Source organism: Vulpes vulpes, chromosome 12, assembly GCF_048418805.1.
Source record: "Vulpes vulpes isolate BD-2025 chromosome 12, VulVul3, whole genome shotgun sequence".
In the NCBI taxonomy this organism is placed as follows: domain Eukaryota; kingdom Metazoa; phylum Chordata; class Mammalia; order Carnivora; family Canidae; genus Vulpes; species Vulpes vulpes.
Genome location: NC_132791.1, coordinates 144,726,483 through 144,742,495, shown reverse-complemented (window position 1 = coordinate 144,742,495; position 16,013 = coordinate 144,726,483). Strand labels below are relative to the sequence as shown.

General features: G+C 36.8%; 1 protein-coding gene across 1 annotated transcript in view; it reads left to right on the top strand.

Moving 5' to 3' along the window:
- The window catches only part of IL23R (interleukin 23 receptor), a 65,657-nt gene that overhangs the window by 31,826 nt on the left and 17,818 nt on the right, over positions 1–16,013 (top strand). Inside the window, exons 6-7 of the mRNA XM_025983259.2 lie at positions 369–514; positions 7,296–7,452. Coding sequence (XP_025839044.2) covers positions 369–514; positions 7,296–7,452 — 303 coding nt within the window. The remainder of the gene's footprint in view (positions 1–368; positions 515–7,295; positions 7,453–16,013) is intronic.

The following is a 16,013-nucleotide window of genomic DNA, read 5'->3' as shown; positions in this document are numbered from 1 at the left end:
TTTTCCCCTAAACAAATGCAGGAAGGGACATTTCCAGTGTCTCTTTTTCACTCTCTTTTGTTAATTAGGCCAGGCTTTGGAATTTCATTAGCTAGGATTATAAGGGAATAGGAGGTAGAGGAAAGGTAGACTCTAAAAATCTCATTTAAAAGAAATGGAAAATAGGTTGAATAGAATTTCACTTAGCAGCAGTTTTCTCCTATATAATAGCTTAGAATGTAAGAAAAAATTCATTTTAATTGTTAATTGGATCATGAAATCGTTTTTAGTATTTTGAGTTTTAACATGTCTATATATTGATGAAAATATATTGATTTCTCTCAAGGCAAGTTTTAAACTGCTGCTTTTTAACTTATTTATTTTTCTAGTGATACCTTCTGCAGCTATCATCTCCAGGGCTGAGGATATAAATACTACAATCCCCAAGACCATAATCCACTGGAATAGTCAAACAACAATTGAAAACGTTTCCTGTGAAATGAGATATAAGACTACAACAAACCAAACATGGAAGGTAAGCTAACTTTCACTATTCTTTAGCATGTAAGTGAATGGAATAAAAGCCAACCCACAGTGGATTCATGATGATCTATATTACGTGTTTTTATCTATTTGTCTGATACTCAAACCACTCTAGCTTGTTGGGTTTATGTAATCTCTATGCCCAACGTTGGGGCTCCAACTCAAGGCCCCGAGATCAAGAGTTGTATGCTCTACCAACAACCAGCCAGGCACTCCTTATACCACTCTGTGCGGTTTTTTTTTTAAGATTTTATTTATTTGTTTGTTTATTTGAGAGAGTGAGAGTGAGTGCATACACTCATGCAACTGGGGGAGGGGCAGAAGGAGAGAGAATCTCAAGTAGCCTCTTCCCTGAGTGCAAGCCGGACACAGGGCTCGATCCCACAATCCTGAGATCATAACCTAAGCCAAAGCAAAGAGTCAAGGTTTAACTGACTGAGTTACCCAGATGCCCTAAATTACTAGTTTTAATCATCATTATCATATGCTTCCCCAAAGAGAGATGTTTCCTGAAAATGTCTTCTTACCTTTTGTAAGTTGCTAAGCAGACAAATGTCCAACTAAGAGGGACCCAACTATTTGGGTCCTTGTAATTCAGTACCTCCTAGGGTGAAATTTACATCAGTGATGATATATAAAATGTGAGGATTCTATGCTGAAATTTAAAGGCATCTAGGGTAATAACTTCAAAAAGAAGAACTTCAGTATTATGAGTCTCTTTTTAAATTAAAAACGCAACTCAAATTATAAGATTTGTTACTAATATAGGCCTCAGTCTTATGAGGCTAAGGTAAAAAGTGAATTTCTAGACAAACTAACCATCTTTAAATATCAATGATATGTTACTATCTGATATGGAGAGGCATAGGTAGAAGGTTCATTAATGAAATCACATCATGTCATAGCACCTGTGAACATTATAATAAAAACTAATTTGAATTATGGAAGGATACTAGTCTCACTGGAGAAAAAGTTCCAGTTTTTGGTGTATTTAAAAAGAAATGTCATTTTATTATTTTCAAGTACAATAAATTGCCATTTAGTCAAACTAATCAAGGAGTGGATTTTCTGGCTTTGCTTAATTAAGAGTTATGTATCGTGAATAACATTATCTGTTTTTAGAGAGTTAAATACAATGATATGTATTTAACACTAATCTTTGATGGTTAGTGTGACTCCAAAGCTTTCTACTCCTTCATCATCCTGAATGTCAATTTTGCTGCAGAGCAATGTGTTTAAAGAGTGTCAAGAAGATGAGGATAAAACTATACTGATTTTATGACATACTTTAAAAATTTATTCTAAAAATAAATTCCTGACATTAACTTGCTTATTTACCCCTGTTCATTTAAATCAGAAATGTGATATGAACTTTATGGTTTAGATTACATTTAGATGTGAGCCCATGTTCCACATCATTTGGCCAATTACCTGCTGGACTCACTGACTAAATAGTTATGGCATCTGTGTGGCCAGCAGCTCTATGCTTAAAGCCTGGGACAAGCAGGATACAAACAAAACACAACTCCACAGTCAACCCTCTCGCAAATGTGGAAATTAGGTAAATTGGATAATAACCCAACTGAAATCTTTCAAGTCTTAGATATTGAGTCAATAGGATTTTATTCTAATAGGACACCTGGGGCCTTTTGGTTAGGGTCATGATCGTAGAATGATATTGATAATACAGAACTCCCTTATTGGCATCATTAGGAGGAGATTATAGGCTATGAGAATGTTTAGAAAATAGAAGGTAATTATAATATCAGTATCTCTGAATAGGTTTTCAGAAACCATTTTCTGGTTGAAACTCTTGTTTTCTGCTCCCCCTGCTGGTGCTATTATGCCATTGTGAGACTTGGTAATTCAGAAGCAGGCAAATGAAGTTGCTGAAAGATTATGTTATCTAACCTTCATAACAATCCGTTGGGATAGGTAAGTATCAGCTCTGTTACAGAAATGAGGACATAGAGCTCAAAAGACCTCAAGCTGGGTTTTTCAAACTTACACTGTTAGTAACTAAATGCCTTTCGCAGACCCTATATCACTTTGGGCACCCAAAGAATATTTGAGAAATTAAAGAACAGGTTTCAATCCAAAATCTGTATCTTATCCTTTCCACCATGCTTCCTCTAAATACAGCCATTCACACAGAAAAGCATGAATTCCCATTTCTATCCAGATGACCCAAGTCCAGTTAATAAGATTCAGAATGAAACTTTGATTTTTTTAACATTTGTTACCTTATCAGTTTCATCTGGACCATCCATAAAGTGTTGTCTTTGCCTCCTTGTAGGGAGACAGGAATATAGAGGCAAGAAGAGAAGAAGCTATAAAGAACTACAGATTTGATCTTTTACCTCACCTCGGCCTCCATCCATATTTCTTGAGGGAGGTTCTTTACTTCAAAGAGACAGGCAGCTATGCAGCAAAGCCATGAGCTGAGAGCACAGGCTCTAGAATTTAAAGCCTGGTTCTGCCACTTTCTAGTAATGGGCAAGTTCCTTATCTTCTCTGTATCTCAGTATTCCCATGCCTAAAGTAGGAATAAGACAACCACCTACCTCATGTGGTTGTGGGGATGATCAAACAATGTAAGAAGTTAGTGCAGAGCCTGAAATAGAGCTCAAGTTCAGCAATTACTGGCTGTTGTTATTCTTCGTTTTTTTTTTTTTTTAAGATTTTATTTATTTATTCATGAGAGACACACAGAGACAGAGAGAGGGGCAGATTCCATGCAAGGAGCCTGACATGGGACTCGATCCCAGGTCTCCAGGATCAGGCCCTGGGCTGAAGACGACACTAAACTGCTGAGCCACCCGGGCTGCCCTTATTCTTCATTTTAACCTCCAGGAGAGCCATGCAATGAGTCTGGTAGAGCAGAGAAAACCCCCCTGAAAAATCAAAATTATTGAATTAATGTTGCTTTTCATACCGCTTTAACTAAGCTATCTAGACTTTGAGGCAGTGAAGGGAACCAGCCAGTCTTGCAGGTAATCCTGAAGGCTGACACCATGGGGAAAATAGTTATCTACTTGTTGGTTATCTTCATGGGCTAGCTCCTTGGCACCTCAAACTAGTGTTAAAAATGGAGCTTTTTCACCACCAATCCTTGCACATTTCTGCCTACCCCCGCTCAGGAGTATTACCACGTTGCTTATCTATTTACCTGTTTACACCTCTGTGTCTCTATCCTTTAACCATAAGCCCCTGGAAAGCAGGGTGTTCTGTAATCATTTTTTGTATCTCTGTTGATTTTTACAATATGTGGCTCATGTGGATAACATCTGAAAACAGCCTTTAATAAGTGCCCAACAGTAGTGATGATAAAGCAGAGAAGTCTTTGCTGTAAATTTAAGAATGTGGATTAATGGTGATTTATTTCTCTAATTAAGCTAGAGCACTGGCAGCCTTTTTTTTTTTTTTTTTTTTTTTTGACATAACCTCAAGATTTCATTGTCTTCATAATAAAACAGTGTGAAACAGAACTGGATCACTTGGCCCTTCCTCCCAGTTCAAAATGCTTGCATCTCTTGATAGCCAGCATTTTCTTAGATCTGCAGTTGGGCTCAAAATATTCAAGTCTCAGCACAATCTTCTTTGAAGTTTTAAGTCTTTTCCAAAAAAATTGGCTTCATCTACCCACTATAGCCACTCTACTTCCTGTCATAATGCCACTTTCCCTGGGCATAAAGAGAATCCTTGCCCTTCTTGTACTGTGTCACTTTGTGGGGTTGGTGCTTGCGATACTTCTTACAGAAAATTCCGTGGGTTTTAGAAACATTCACCATGTTTGCAAGATATTATCAGAATGGAAAGTGGCAAACTTTTTATTCAAGGGCCAGAGAGTAAACATTTTAGACTTTGCACGCCACAGGCCTCTGACCCAACTCCTCAACTTTACATTTGTAGTGTGAAAGGAGCCATAGACAATGGATAAATGAACGGGTATGGTAAAATTTTAATTTTGGAAACTGAAATTTGAATTTCACATAATTTCCATGCATCACAAAGTATTCTTTTGACTCTCATACAATGATTTAAAAATGTAAAAATGATTCTTAGTTCATGGAGTACATAAAACCAAGCATTTATTCTTTTCCAGGTAAAGGTACACAGTATAGAGTGTGAATAGTACAGTACACAGTACACAGTACACAGATAGCAAAGGGTCAAACCCTTGACCTTTGCATTTCAAAAGTGTAAATGCTGGTATAAGATAGAAGACTTGGAAGAACTGTGATTAGTCAGGACTGAGTTTCTCAATCATTACCCCACTTGTCCTCCACCAAACACTAGGTAAAGATTAACTGGGCAGAGAGAGGGGTAAGTAGGAGGGTGAAGAGAGTTAGGAAGAGGAACCGATTGTATACATAAACCACATCTTTATCCATTCATCTTCCGATGGACACCGAGTCTCCTTCCACAGTTTTATGCTGAGTGAAATAAGTTAATCGGAGAAGGACAAACATTATATGTTCTCATTCATTTGGGGAATATAGATAATAGTGAAAGGGAATAGAAGGGAAGGGAGAAGAAATGGGTGGAAATATCAGAAAGGGAGACAGAACATAAAGACTCCTAACTCTGGGAAACAAACTAGGGGTGGTGGAAGGGAGGAGGGTGGGGGGTGGGGGTGAATGGGTGACGGGCACTGAGGGGGGCACTTGATGGGATGAGCACTGGGTGTTATTCTGTATGTTGGCAAATTGAACACCAATAAAAAATAAATTTATTATTTAAAAAAATAAACAAACAAATAAATAAATAAAAGCAAAAAGCAAAAAAAAATTAAATAAATAAATAAATAAAGGATGAGGAACCAAAAGAGTTTAGACAGTGGTAGGTCCCTGAGAAGGGCTCCTGCACCCCGGGTCTTGCCCCAGGTAGGGAGTTGGAGGAAGTGGGGATTGGAGACCTGCCTGACTAGGCTGGTTCCACCCAAGGAGGGAGGTTCCTTCCCTCCACCCAAGGATGCTCCTGGAAACTTAATGTTACTCTAAAAGAATAGGAAATTCAGATTGATGGAGATTAAGTTCCCATGCCTCACCTCCTTTCAGAATTGAGGCTTAATTTTTTTTAAGATTTTATTTATTTATTCATGAGAGACACAGAGAGAGGCAGAGACATAGGCAGAGGGAGAAGCAGGCTCCCCACAGGGAGCCCGATACAGGACTCCATCCCAGGACCCTGGGATCATGACCCGAGCCAAAGGCAGTTGCTCAACCACTAAGCCACCCAGGTGCTCCTTAATTGAGGCTTTAAATAGAAATTAACTATTATTTTAAAAAGTCATATTTCTTGTACTTGAGATCATACCCTTCACATAGGTACTCAATTACCTCTCAATGTTTGTTTTAGCCTCTGAAAATACCTTGAGGTATCATCTTATATGCTTACAAGACCCTAAGCAGTCACCTGGCTTGCCTCGTGGTAGAGACAAGTCTGATAACAATTCTGTAAAATTCTTCCATTTTAGAATTCTAGCTGTGCTTGAGCGTATTCCTCTTCTTCAAAGGGACTTATCTTTAAATGTAATGGCAAGAGAAATACTAGAGAATAACAAATGCCTTCCAAGAGAACAAATAGAAGCAGAGTGCATTTGAAAGTCAAATTTTGACTACAAGTAAAATCTTTCCTGGATCCCAGGAGACCCCAGATGCCTGTCGGTCATATTTACATGGCAGAAAATACCAAGGGCCAAGGGTGGAGACACAGCTTATGGAAACTCTGAATGATACTTTAGATGGCTCATGACATCCCCCAAACACATATTTTCATGGATCTTATATTTTCAATACATTGAACATTTTAAAGATTTATGTTAAGATTGGGTTTTCACAAAAGAATCCCTCAGTGGCCTTTATACTTTGCTTTCTCTCTTTTTTTAAATCTTGACAGTTTTAACTTTCTTTTTCCTAAGTGTCTGGTAACTGTTTCCTCCTGGTTGTTGCCCAAGTGCATTTCAAGGCATGTTTTATAGTTATTTTCAATCATACTTCACTTTTTTTTCAGTCAATCCACTTATCACAACATACTGAAGGTTTGTAATTGCCTTGGTTTCTCTCTCCCATTTAACCAACTTATTAGAGGGTCATTTTTCATTGTTTTATAGCAAGTCATAGTGCCCCAGAAAATGATTTGTATGTTTAGACATCAGCTGTGCGCATGCTTATCTTCCATTGGGTTTTCATGGCTCTACATTCTTAAATGTTCTATTTTCTCTCTCATACAAACCTATATATAATAATAGGCTATGTAGAATTGGTGAAAGTCTGCAATAAGGATCAACTTAACAGCTTAATTTATGAATAATTTTTCCAGAAGTCATCATTAGCAAGTGAAATTATTTCATCATTCATGAAGAATTATTGATCTAAATATCCAACTGCAGAGAGAGCAAGAGAGAGATTGAGGAGGTGCAGTGGAAGAAAGTCTGGATTAAAACAATTGCTCTCAGGTCCCCCTTTTCTTCCATCCCATTAAAATCAGCTACTCCAACATTAAGAATATATTACATTTTGGACCTTGAGATATAAAACCCTGAGAGTACTGTCAAACACAAAGCGATGTGTATTTCACTTTTAATGTTAAATAACATGTATTTGATTATTTATGGTCATGTTTTATATAAAGTACCCTATTCTTCTTTGTTTTCCCAGGGTCTAGAGGAGCGCCTGGAACATAATAGGCATATGCCTAATGTGCCTAAATAGAATAATTGTTTTCAAAGCACACTGTATTGTTTCATCATTGTTATTCATTCATTTTAGGTTAAAGAATTTGACACCAATTTTCCATATGAGCAACAGTCAGAATTCTACTTGGAGCCAAACACTAAGTATATATTTCAAGTGAGATGCCAAGAAACAGGTAAAAGGTACTGGCAGCCCTGGAGTTCACCATTTTTTCATAAAACAGCTGAAACAGGTGAGTATATTTATATATTTAATCTCTGAGGCTTTTCTTTTGACCTGTGTCTCTTCTATATATATATTTGTTTCTTGTATCAAAATTGACAAAACTATCATAGAGCAGGTGGTTACATTTAAATTGTCATTTTGCTTTGATTTTGTTAAGGCTGACTACAATTTATGTAATGGTTCTCAAACATTCTTGGGCATAAAAGCCAATTAAAACCACCTGGTATGAATATTCATTGTCTCTGCTCCCAGAAGGTCTGTGTCCATGGGTCTAAGGTAGTGGGAGTGGGAGGTGCTCAAGAGTAAGCCTTTCTTACAACCATCTGGACTGATGGTGAGGCATATAATTATCTAAGACCTGGTTTTGAAACACATCATTAAGAGTTATGTTAAGCTCTTTAGGCCATTTTGATAAAATATATTCTTCTAAGAGAGCTACAATCAAATAATATCAATAAATATTGATTACCTACTGTATGCAATCAGAAAGCTAAAACACTTAAACATGGGATTATTTAATTCTCTTCTCAGCAAAATCTAGTTGACCTATTGTTTATCTTTAGATATTTCCCTGCTCTTAAGATTATTAGTTTAATTTTCCATCCATTTACACATGCCATTCAATAAAATCTTGGCTAAATAGACTTCGACAGTAAGCAAATAAAGTGAATCTATTGTAAATGGCATACTTCATAATAAGCTCCCATTAACCTCCTGATGTCTCCCTATTGTAGGTAGCTTATATCCTAGATTGAAATTTTTCTTTTCAGAGCTGAAGCACTTAATTATAATTACGCGAGTGTTAATACCATCTTTATTATAATATAGGATCTTGGAACTGAGGTGGTTTTTTTTTTTTTAAAGCACTTTAGCATACATTATAAATGTTGATGGCTGCAACATAAGCAGAGGGAGTGAAAATGGCAGACTAACGAAACAGTTCTTTTGGCGCCCCCTAATGTCCAAATCTTAGAAATGCATTACCAAGGGAATTAATTGCAATGCTATCAGTTCCTTTTAATTAAATTTTTTAAAGATTTTATTTATTCAAGAGAGAAAGAGAAAGAGTAATAGCACGAACAAGGAGGAGAGAGAGAAGCAGGCTCCCGGCTGAGCCGGAAGCTCGATGTGGGGCTCCACGGGGCTCCATCCCAGGACCCTGGGATCATGACCCAAGCAGAAGGCATACACTTAACCAAACAACTGGGCCACCCACGTGCCCCTATCAGTTCCTTTTTAAAAGTTAGTTTTTAAATTAAGATATTCTTTCTTAAGCTCATGGCTGCTAAAAATACTTAGGACTTTAGATACAATTTTATAAACAGACAGAATTTAGTTGATAACTCAGTTATTTTTAAATGAAATTTAGAATCGTCTAGCAAGAGGATTCAAGTAGATAACTAATATTTACTTACCACTTGCAGAGTACTACTATGTAAAGGCTTGTTTATCATTACACAACCCATATTTGGTAGTCTACTTGGTATCATTTTACAAATGAGAAAACTGAGGCATGACTTGCTAAATAGCCCATTGCTAGTGGCTAATAGCACCTAAACCTAAAGAACATAGGTTTTCTTAGTCATCACCAGCTCTTAGCAATTTAACAATTTCTTTCTTTAACCAGTTACCTCAAAGTGGAGGAGCAGCTTCCTAAAGTATTCTACAAGTATAGGACCACAAATGTTCTCCTTTAAAGGCAAACGTCTTAAACCTCAGATAGAAGAAAATAGAAACCATAGCCACCCTACAATGTGTATAAATGTAAATAAAGTCTTTGTTGCCTAAGGGAAAAATAAATCACTTAAGGGCAAAAATGCTAGTTAAAATTTAATATCCCTGAAAACTTGCATCTATCCAATTCAATATGTTAGCTAAGAGGAACCTGAAATTTTTCTTCTGGTACAAATTTCTTCCGAGACACATTAAATGAGAAACGGTGACTATGTGTAGGAAAAGTGCTATTATTAAATTTTTTTGAAAATTTATCTTTTTTGGGGGGCAGCCCAGGTGGCTTAGCGGTTTAGCGCCGCCTTCAGTTCAGGGCGTGATCCTGGAGACCTGGGATCAAGTCCCAGGTCGGGCTCCCTGCACCGAGCCTGCTCCTGCCTCTGCCTGTTTCTCCCTCTGCCTGTGTCTCTGCCTCTCTCTCTCTCTCTGTGTCTCTCATGAGTAAATAAATAAAATCTTAAAAAAGAAAGAAAGAAGAAGATTTATCTTTTTTTTGTTTGTAAAAGCAATGCAAATTTATTGCAGTATACAACCTAGAAATAACTGCTGTTTACATTTTAATGAATTTAACACTAGTTTTTTTCCTATTCACATATTTTTTATTATTAAAGTATAATTAACATACATTGATATATTAGTTTCAGGTGTACAGCATTGATTCAAAATTCTATACATTACTCAGTGCTCACCATAAGTAGTTACTCTCTCTCTCATGATACATTATTACAATATTATTTACTATATTCCCTATGTTATACTTTTCATCTCCATGACTTATTTATTTTATAGCTGGAAGTTTGTACCTCTTAATTCCTTTATCTATTTCACCCATCCCCCCCAACTCCCCTCTGGCAACCACCAGTTCTTTGTATTTAAGAGAGAAGTTGTTTGTTTGTTCATTTGTTTTGTTTTTTTTATATTCCACATATAAGTAAAATCATAGGTATTTTGTCTTTGTCATTTTTTAAATGATTGATGTTGTGATGTGTATATTGTTTTATTTCCTGTTTTTCTTACTTAGTCTATCTTGTTGAGTTAAAAAACCTATTTAATGGCCACACAGTGTATGGATGTACTGTAAAACATTGAGTCATTTCCCTATTTCAACAATATCTAGGTTTATCCATTTTTTTCCATTTTCAATAAACTTCTTGAAATAGCTCTTTATATAAACTCTCCTTATGTGTTTAGATCTTATTGAATCAAGACTTAAGCACATTTTAAAATGCTTGATGCAAGTTGCCAAATTGCTTTTTAATAAATCTTTAATATTAATTGCTTTTTAAAAAGATATCTAGGGAAAAAAAATAAATAAAAAGATATCTAGGAAAAGACAGCCATTCATTTAGTCATACATGAAATATTCAAATAGCCTCTACCATGCACCAGCCACTTGCTACGTACTCACAGAATCTCTGTTAACAAAGGAGACAAAGATCTCTGACTTTTAGAGAAGACAGTCGATAAAAGCAATCATAAAAAAATAAATGACATAGCACTATAAATATAAAGGCAGTAAGAATCAAACCTCACAACGGTTTGAATTGTCATAATCAAAAAAATTAAAAGATACAATTTCTATAATACTTCAGTTAACCAACTTGTTTGATAATGGGGCTTTTGGCCAGCCAATTTTTTCCACTAATTAAAGTTTCATTTATTTATGAAGACAATTCAGGCAATAATGATCCCTCCATGCAGGAATTTGCTATTTTACTCTCTAAAATCCTTATGGATGTTTCACTGAAGTGATTTATCTCAAAGCAATGTGTTTTCAAAATTATGCCTAGATAGTACTGCTGGACAAATCATGCAGTAGATATGGCTTCCCCTGCATACCCCAGCATTCTTCTGTATCACTTTCCTTGGTCTTTAAAAACCTGATCTCGGGCAGCCCGGGTGGCTCAGCGGTTTTATTTTTTGTTTGTTTGTTTGTTTGTTTTTTAGTTTTATCCTCAGTTCAGTTTTTACATTTATTTTTTTATTTTTTTTAATAAATTAATTTTTATTGGTGTTCAATTTACCAACATACAGAAAAACACCCAGTGCTCATCCCGTCAAGTGCCCCCCTCAGTGCCCGTCACCCATTCTCCCCCACCCCCCGCCCTCCTCCCCTTCCACCACCCCTAGTTCATTTCCCAGAGTTAGGAGTCTTTATGTTCTGTCTCCCTTCCTGATATTTCCCACACATTTCTTCTCCCTTCCCTTATATTCCCTTTCACTATTATTTATATTCCCCAAATGAATGAGAACATACACTGTTTTAGCGCCGCCTTCAGCCCAGGGCCTGATCCTGGAGACCTGGGATCGAGTCCCACATCGGGCTCCCTGCATGGAACCTGCTTCTCCCTCTGCCTGTGTCTCTGTCTGTCTGCCTGTCTCTCTCTCTCTGTCTCAAATAAATAAATAAATAGATAGATAGATAGATAGATAGATAGATAGATAGATAGATAAAATCTTTAAAAAAAATAAAAAATAAAGACCTGATCTCCAAAAAAAAAAACAAAAACAAATAACCCAAACTCATTTATAATAAGAATTAAGTGATCTGTTAAACTTATTCTGTTTTCCTTCCTTAGAGTATTTGGACTTTAATGGAAAGCAAAGTCTTATACTAAAAAAGGAAAATAATAAACCTCAGAATATAATATCAGGCTTAGGAAACACACTGAAGAAGTTTCTCTAGTTTGGAGATCCATATTTTTTATCCTGGTATAAATAGTGTATGCAAATAATAGCACATAAAATAACTTACATTAAATATAATTTACATAGTACACATAATTTAATATATTACATAAATTGTATTGTTATATATAAAATATATAAATATAAATGATATAAATAAATAATAGCTAACATTTATTGGATGTTTACTATGTGTTTGGTACTGTGGTAAGCATTTTACATATAAAATGTACATATTGTACATATGTACATATTGTTCTTTACTCATCACTAAAGCCCTATAAAAGTTTTATTCCAATTGTACAGATGAAGAAGATGAGGCCCAGGGGCATCAAGCAATTTTGCCAAATGTTACAAAGCTGGTAACAGTAAAGCTAGGGCAAAACACATCCTGTGAGATACCAGCAACCTCGCTATAACTTTGCTGGTCTTCCTCAGAGACCTAATTGGGCCCTGTGTCAACCTCCCCTCAGCCATGGAACCAAATCCTCCTTTATACATTAGCTAATAATAAAACAACACCAGGAGAACTTCACTTTTAATATAATGTTTGTTAGGAAAATGCAAAAACATGAGAAAAGAGGGAACCATAGGATGCTATTGACTAATTTTATATGGGCCTGAATATAAGGTCTGGAAGCAGGTTTGGGTTATGGCAATGAAAATAAAACCACAGGAGAGAGGAGAATAGGAAATAGGATGGGGCAGTCTGAGATGAAGACAAAGTATAAGTGGAAAAGGTGATTCTCTTAAGGACAGGACCTCCACTGGGAAATTCATAATGTGAATTTTTCCAGCTGGCCTTGGTCCAATAAAATGTCTAGAAAGCAGTACTTCTCAGAGTGGAGTCTGTGGCCCAACTGCACTAGAAAAACTTGGATATTAGTTTAAAATGCAGATTGCTGAGCCTCCAGTCAAGTGATACTTCTGAAGCAAAGTGTAAGAACCACTGCTCTAGGGGTTAGACACACCCTTTAAGAGAGAGAAATGTCATGAAAAATGACATAGGGTGTGGGCAGGAAATGTGAACAGAATCGGGGAGACCTGATTGCCGAAGCCATAGCCTTAGTAATAGTGGTTTTGGGGATCAGAACAGGGTGGGTACATGAGAATTTCAGGCTGTTATCTCTAGTGGTATCTGGTCACCTCTAGGCTTCCTCTTCCTCCTGCCCACCGCTTCCTGAAGTTGCTGAGCACCCCGCCCACCCTGAGTCTGCTGAGCAGCCCGGATTCCCAGAATCACAGGATGTAGGACCACTGTGCCATCATGTCCCACATGACCCCCTCTGCCTAGACCCTGCCCTGCTTCTGGATGTGAAGCTTTGGATGAGGCTATGAGAACCACTAAGGGCTGCTAAAATTGGAGCTTCTAAACCACTGACCTGGAAAGTCACTATAAAAAAAAAAATTCCTGGGGTCTTTAAGCAGTACAGAAAAAGCCCCAAAGAGGAAAAGATAATCTGTGAGTATAGAAAACCAACACTGAACATGTGAAAGTCAGTTTCCTAAATTCACTACTACTGATACCAAAAAAAGTGAAAAGATGACTTCTGATCAGGGTGTTGTCCAACTTTGCTGTAATACAAGTCTCTTTGCAATGAAAGAAAGGCCCAGGCTCCCTAATCCCTTTAATGACAAGTCAGAGGCCTGAGGGAAGGGCAGTCACATTTCATAATGATTAATTAACTTGCTTGAATTGCTACTTGAAGTAGGAAAGATTCCCAGAGAAATCATATTATTCTTTTTTTGACAATTCTCCAGAGGAAGGCAAGTATGAGCAAGATTTTAAACCACAGTGTGTTTTGTTCTCACAAATCACCGTTGGCTGTTGTATTACCAATGACTTTAAAGATTCACATTAATTTTTCAGAACTTTTAGGGAGTACAAGAGAGAAAACAAATGTTATGTCAGTGGAACTAAATATCAGTGATATTAAATAGAATGCAGATTAGAGGCTGGTACACAGAACTGTACTTTTAAAAAATTCCATTACTTGTAATTAGGGGTTTCTGATTCCTTCACATTGAGATGAATTATAAATGTGTAGATTCATGGTTACTAAACCAGGTTAAACAGACACACAATGTTCCCTGAAATACTAATTAGTTTCAAATTGTCCTCTGGATTCTTTTAATCTTCCTCATGTCCTATTCCTAATAAAGTATCATAGCTCTGTAGAATAAAACAATAATATGTAAGAGTGTTATAATCTCTCTGAGGTTCACAATATTCACTAATAAAGATTATGCTTTTCTGTGAGGAAGTAATAATCTTCTGTGTTAGTTTCCTATTGTTACTTTTTTTATTATTGTTACTTTAACAAGTTATTCAAACTTGAGCCACATAGCATGTGGCTTAAAACAATACAATTTATTATTTTATAATTCTGGAGGTGGGAAATTAGTATCACTGGGCTAAAGTTAAGATATCAGCAAGGCTATGTTCTTTCTGGAGGCTCTAGGAAAGAATCAGCTTCACTGCCTTTCCCAGATTCTAGAGGTTGCCCTCATTTCTTGGCTTGTGGCCCCATCTTCCATTTTCAAAGCCAGAAGCATAGTATCTTCCAATCTTTTTCTCTGACTTTGACCCTCCTGCCTTCTTGTAAGGACTTTTAGGATTTCATTTGGACCTACCCCTATAATTTAGGACAATTTCCCTATCTCAATCAAGTCCCTTTTGCTATATAAATTATATAAATATATATAAATGTATATTTGCAATATAAATATAATTCATACATAAATATTCCTTTGTGAATTTAATATAATTATAACAATTACATATAAATATAGCTAAATATAAATGTAGCAAATAAATATTTGTTATATAAATTATATAAATACATATAAACTCAAAGGTTCCAAGGATTGGGACATGGACATTTTTGGGGGGTAGAGAGGTCACTATTTGTCCTACCACATCTCCTCACCTATCTACCCCACTACCTATTATTGCAATTTTTACTGATCATTGTGATTTGATGCCAGCAAAGAAATCAAACTGTTTCTCTTAAGCAAAAAATTAATTATTGGAAAAATAGCTAGAAATCAGTAGGAGGGCCAGCAAAATGTTCATGAGTAGGATACAAGGGACAGCAGAAGCCAGAACCACAGCCAAAATTGGAGCCTGGAAAGAATCTGGTGAGGACACTGCAGCTGGCACTGTGGTCACGCCACTGCCTGCCCTGCCCTGCCTGGATGCTCCGTGGTGCAACTGTTACCAGACTCTGGATATAACTGCTACTATAAGTAATTTTCTGGAGCTGAGTGTTCTGTGCCAGTGGAGGAAGGAAAGCATCTGAGCAGGTAGGTTTAGGTCATCCACTTGTAGCTACTTTCTGGCAATGAGGAGAAGTCTTTGTTCCATTGAGGCTTCTACAGTGGGAAGCCTTACCTGCTTCTTCCCTGTTTTAGAATGCCCACAAAGAAGTACGTCCTGGTGTTGGACAACTTAAAAATGGCAAATGTCTACTAGACTATTCAGACTCAGGAATAGGCATGTGCTATGCTTGAGAGCAAAGTTACACTTTTGAAGAATCTTAAACTACTGAGTAGGACTTGGAAGCTGCCCATGCACATAATTTGTTAGACCCCCTTCAGACCCCCTTCAGACCCCCTTCCTCTATGTATTCCATGTGCCTTAGGAAAATTTCCTGGGTTGGCTGCTGCTTTTTTACTCTTTCCTCTTCTTAATCTTTTTCTTTAAACATGTGGTCACAATACATATATTTATCTTCCTTACCTTCTTCTCCCTGTGCATGCCAAGTACTTAGAGCTGAGGAATATAAGAAGATAATCCCTTGAATACATCTAGGCGCACCCTCCTATCCTTAATATACAAGGATGACACTGTAACTCATGAAATGATTCATCGTCTAACTTGTTTTTCTAGTGTGGTAATGAGTTTGTTCTGACATATCATTTTCCCTGCCCTGGGCTTCGGGTGCCTATTTGATAGGTCTGGCCACTCTCTTCTGTTTTTGCCAACTGACTCAGACTAGTGTCAAATCCTTACCCTTAGCCCAATAATGTTGAATTCCAATCCTAGAACCAAATTAATCTGGGGAGATAGCACATAAACACTGTGAAACAGCTGAGATTATTAGAAGAAGGAGATTAGAAAGAGAGAACCTAAGGAGATATTTATGT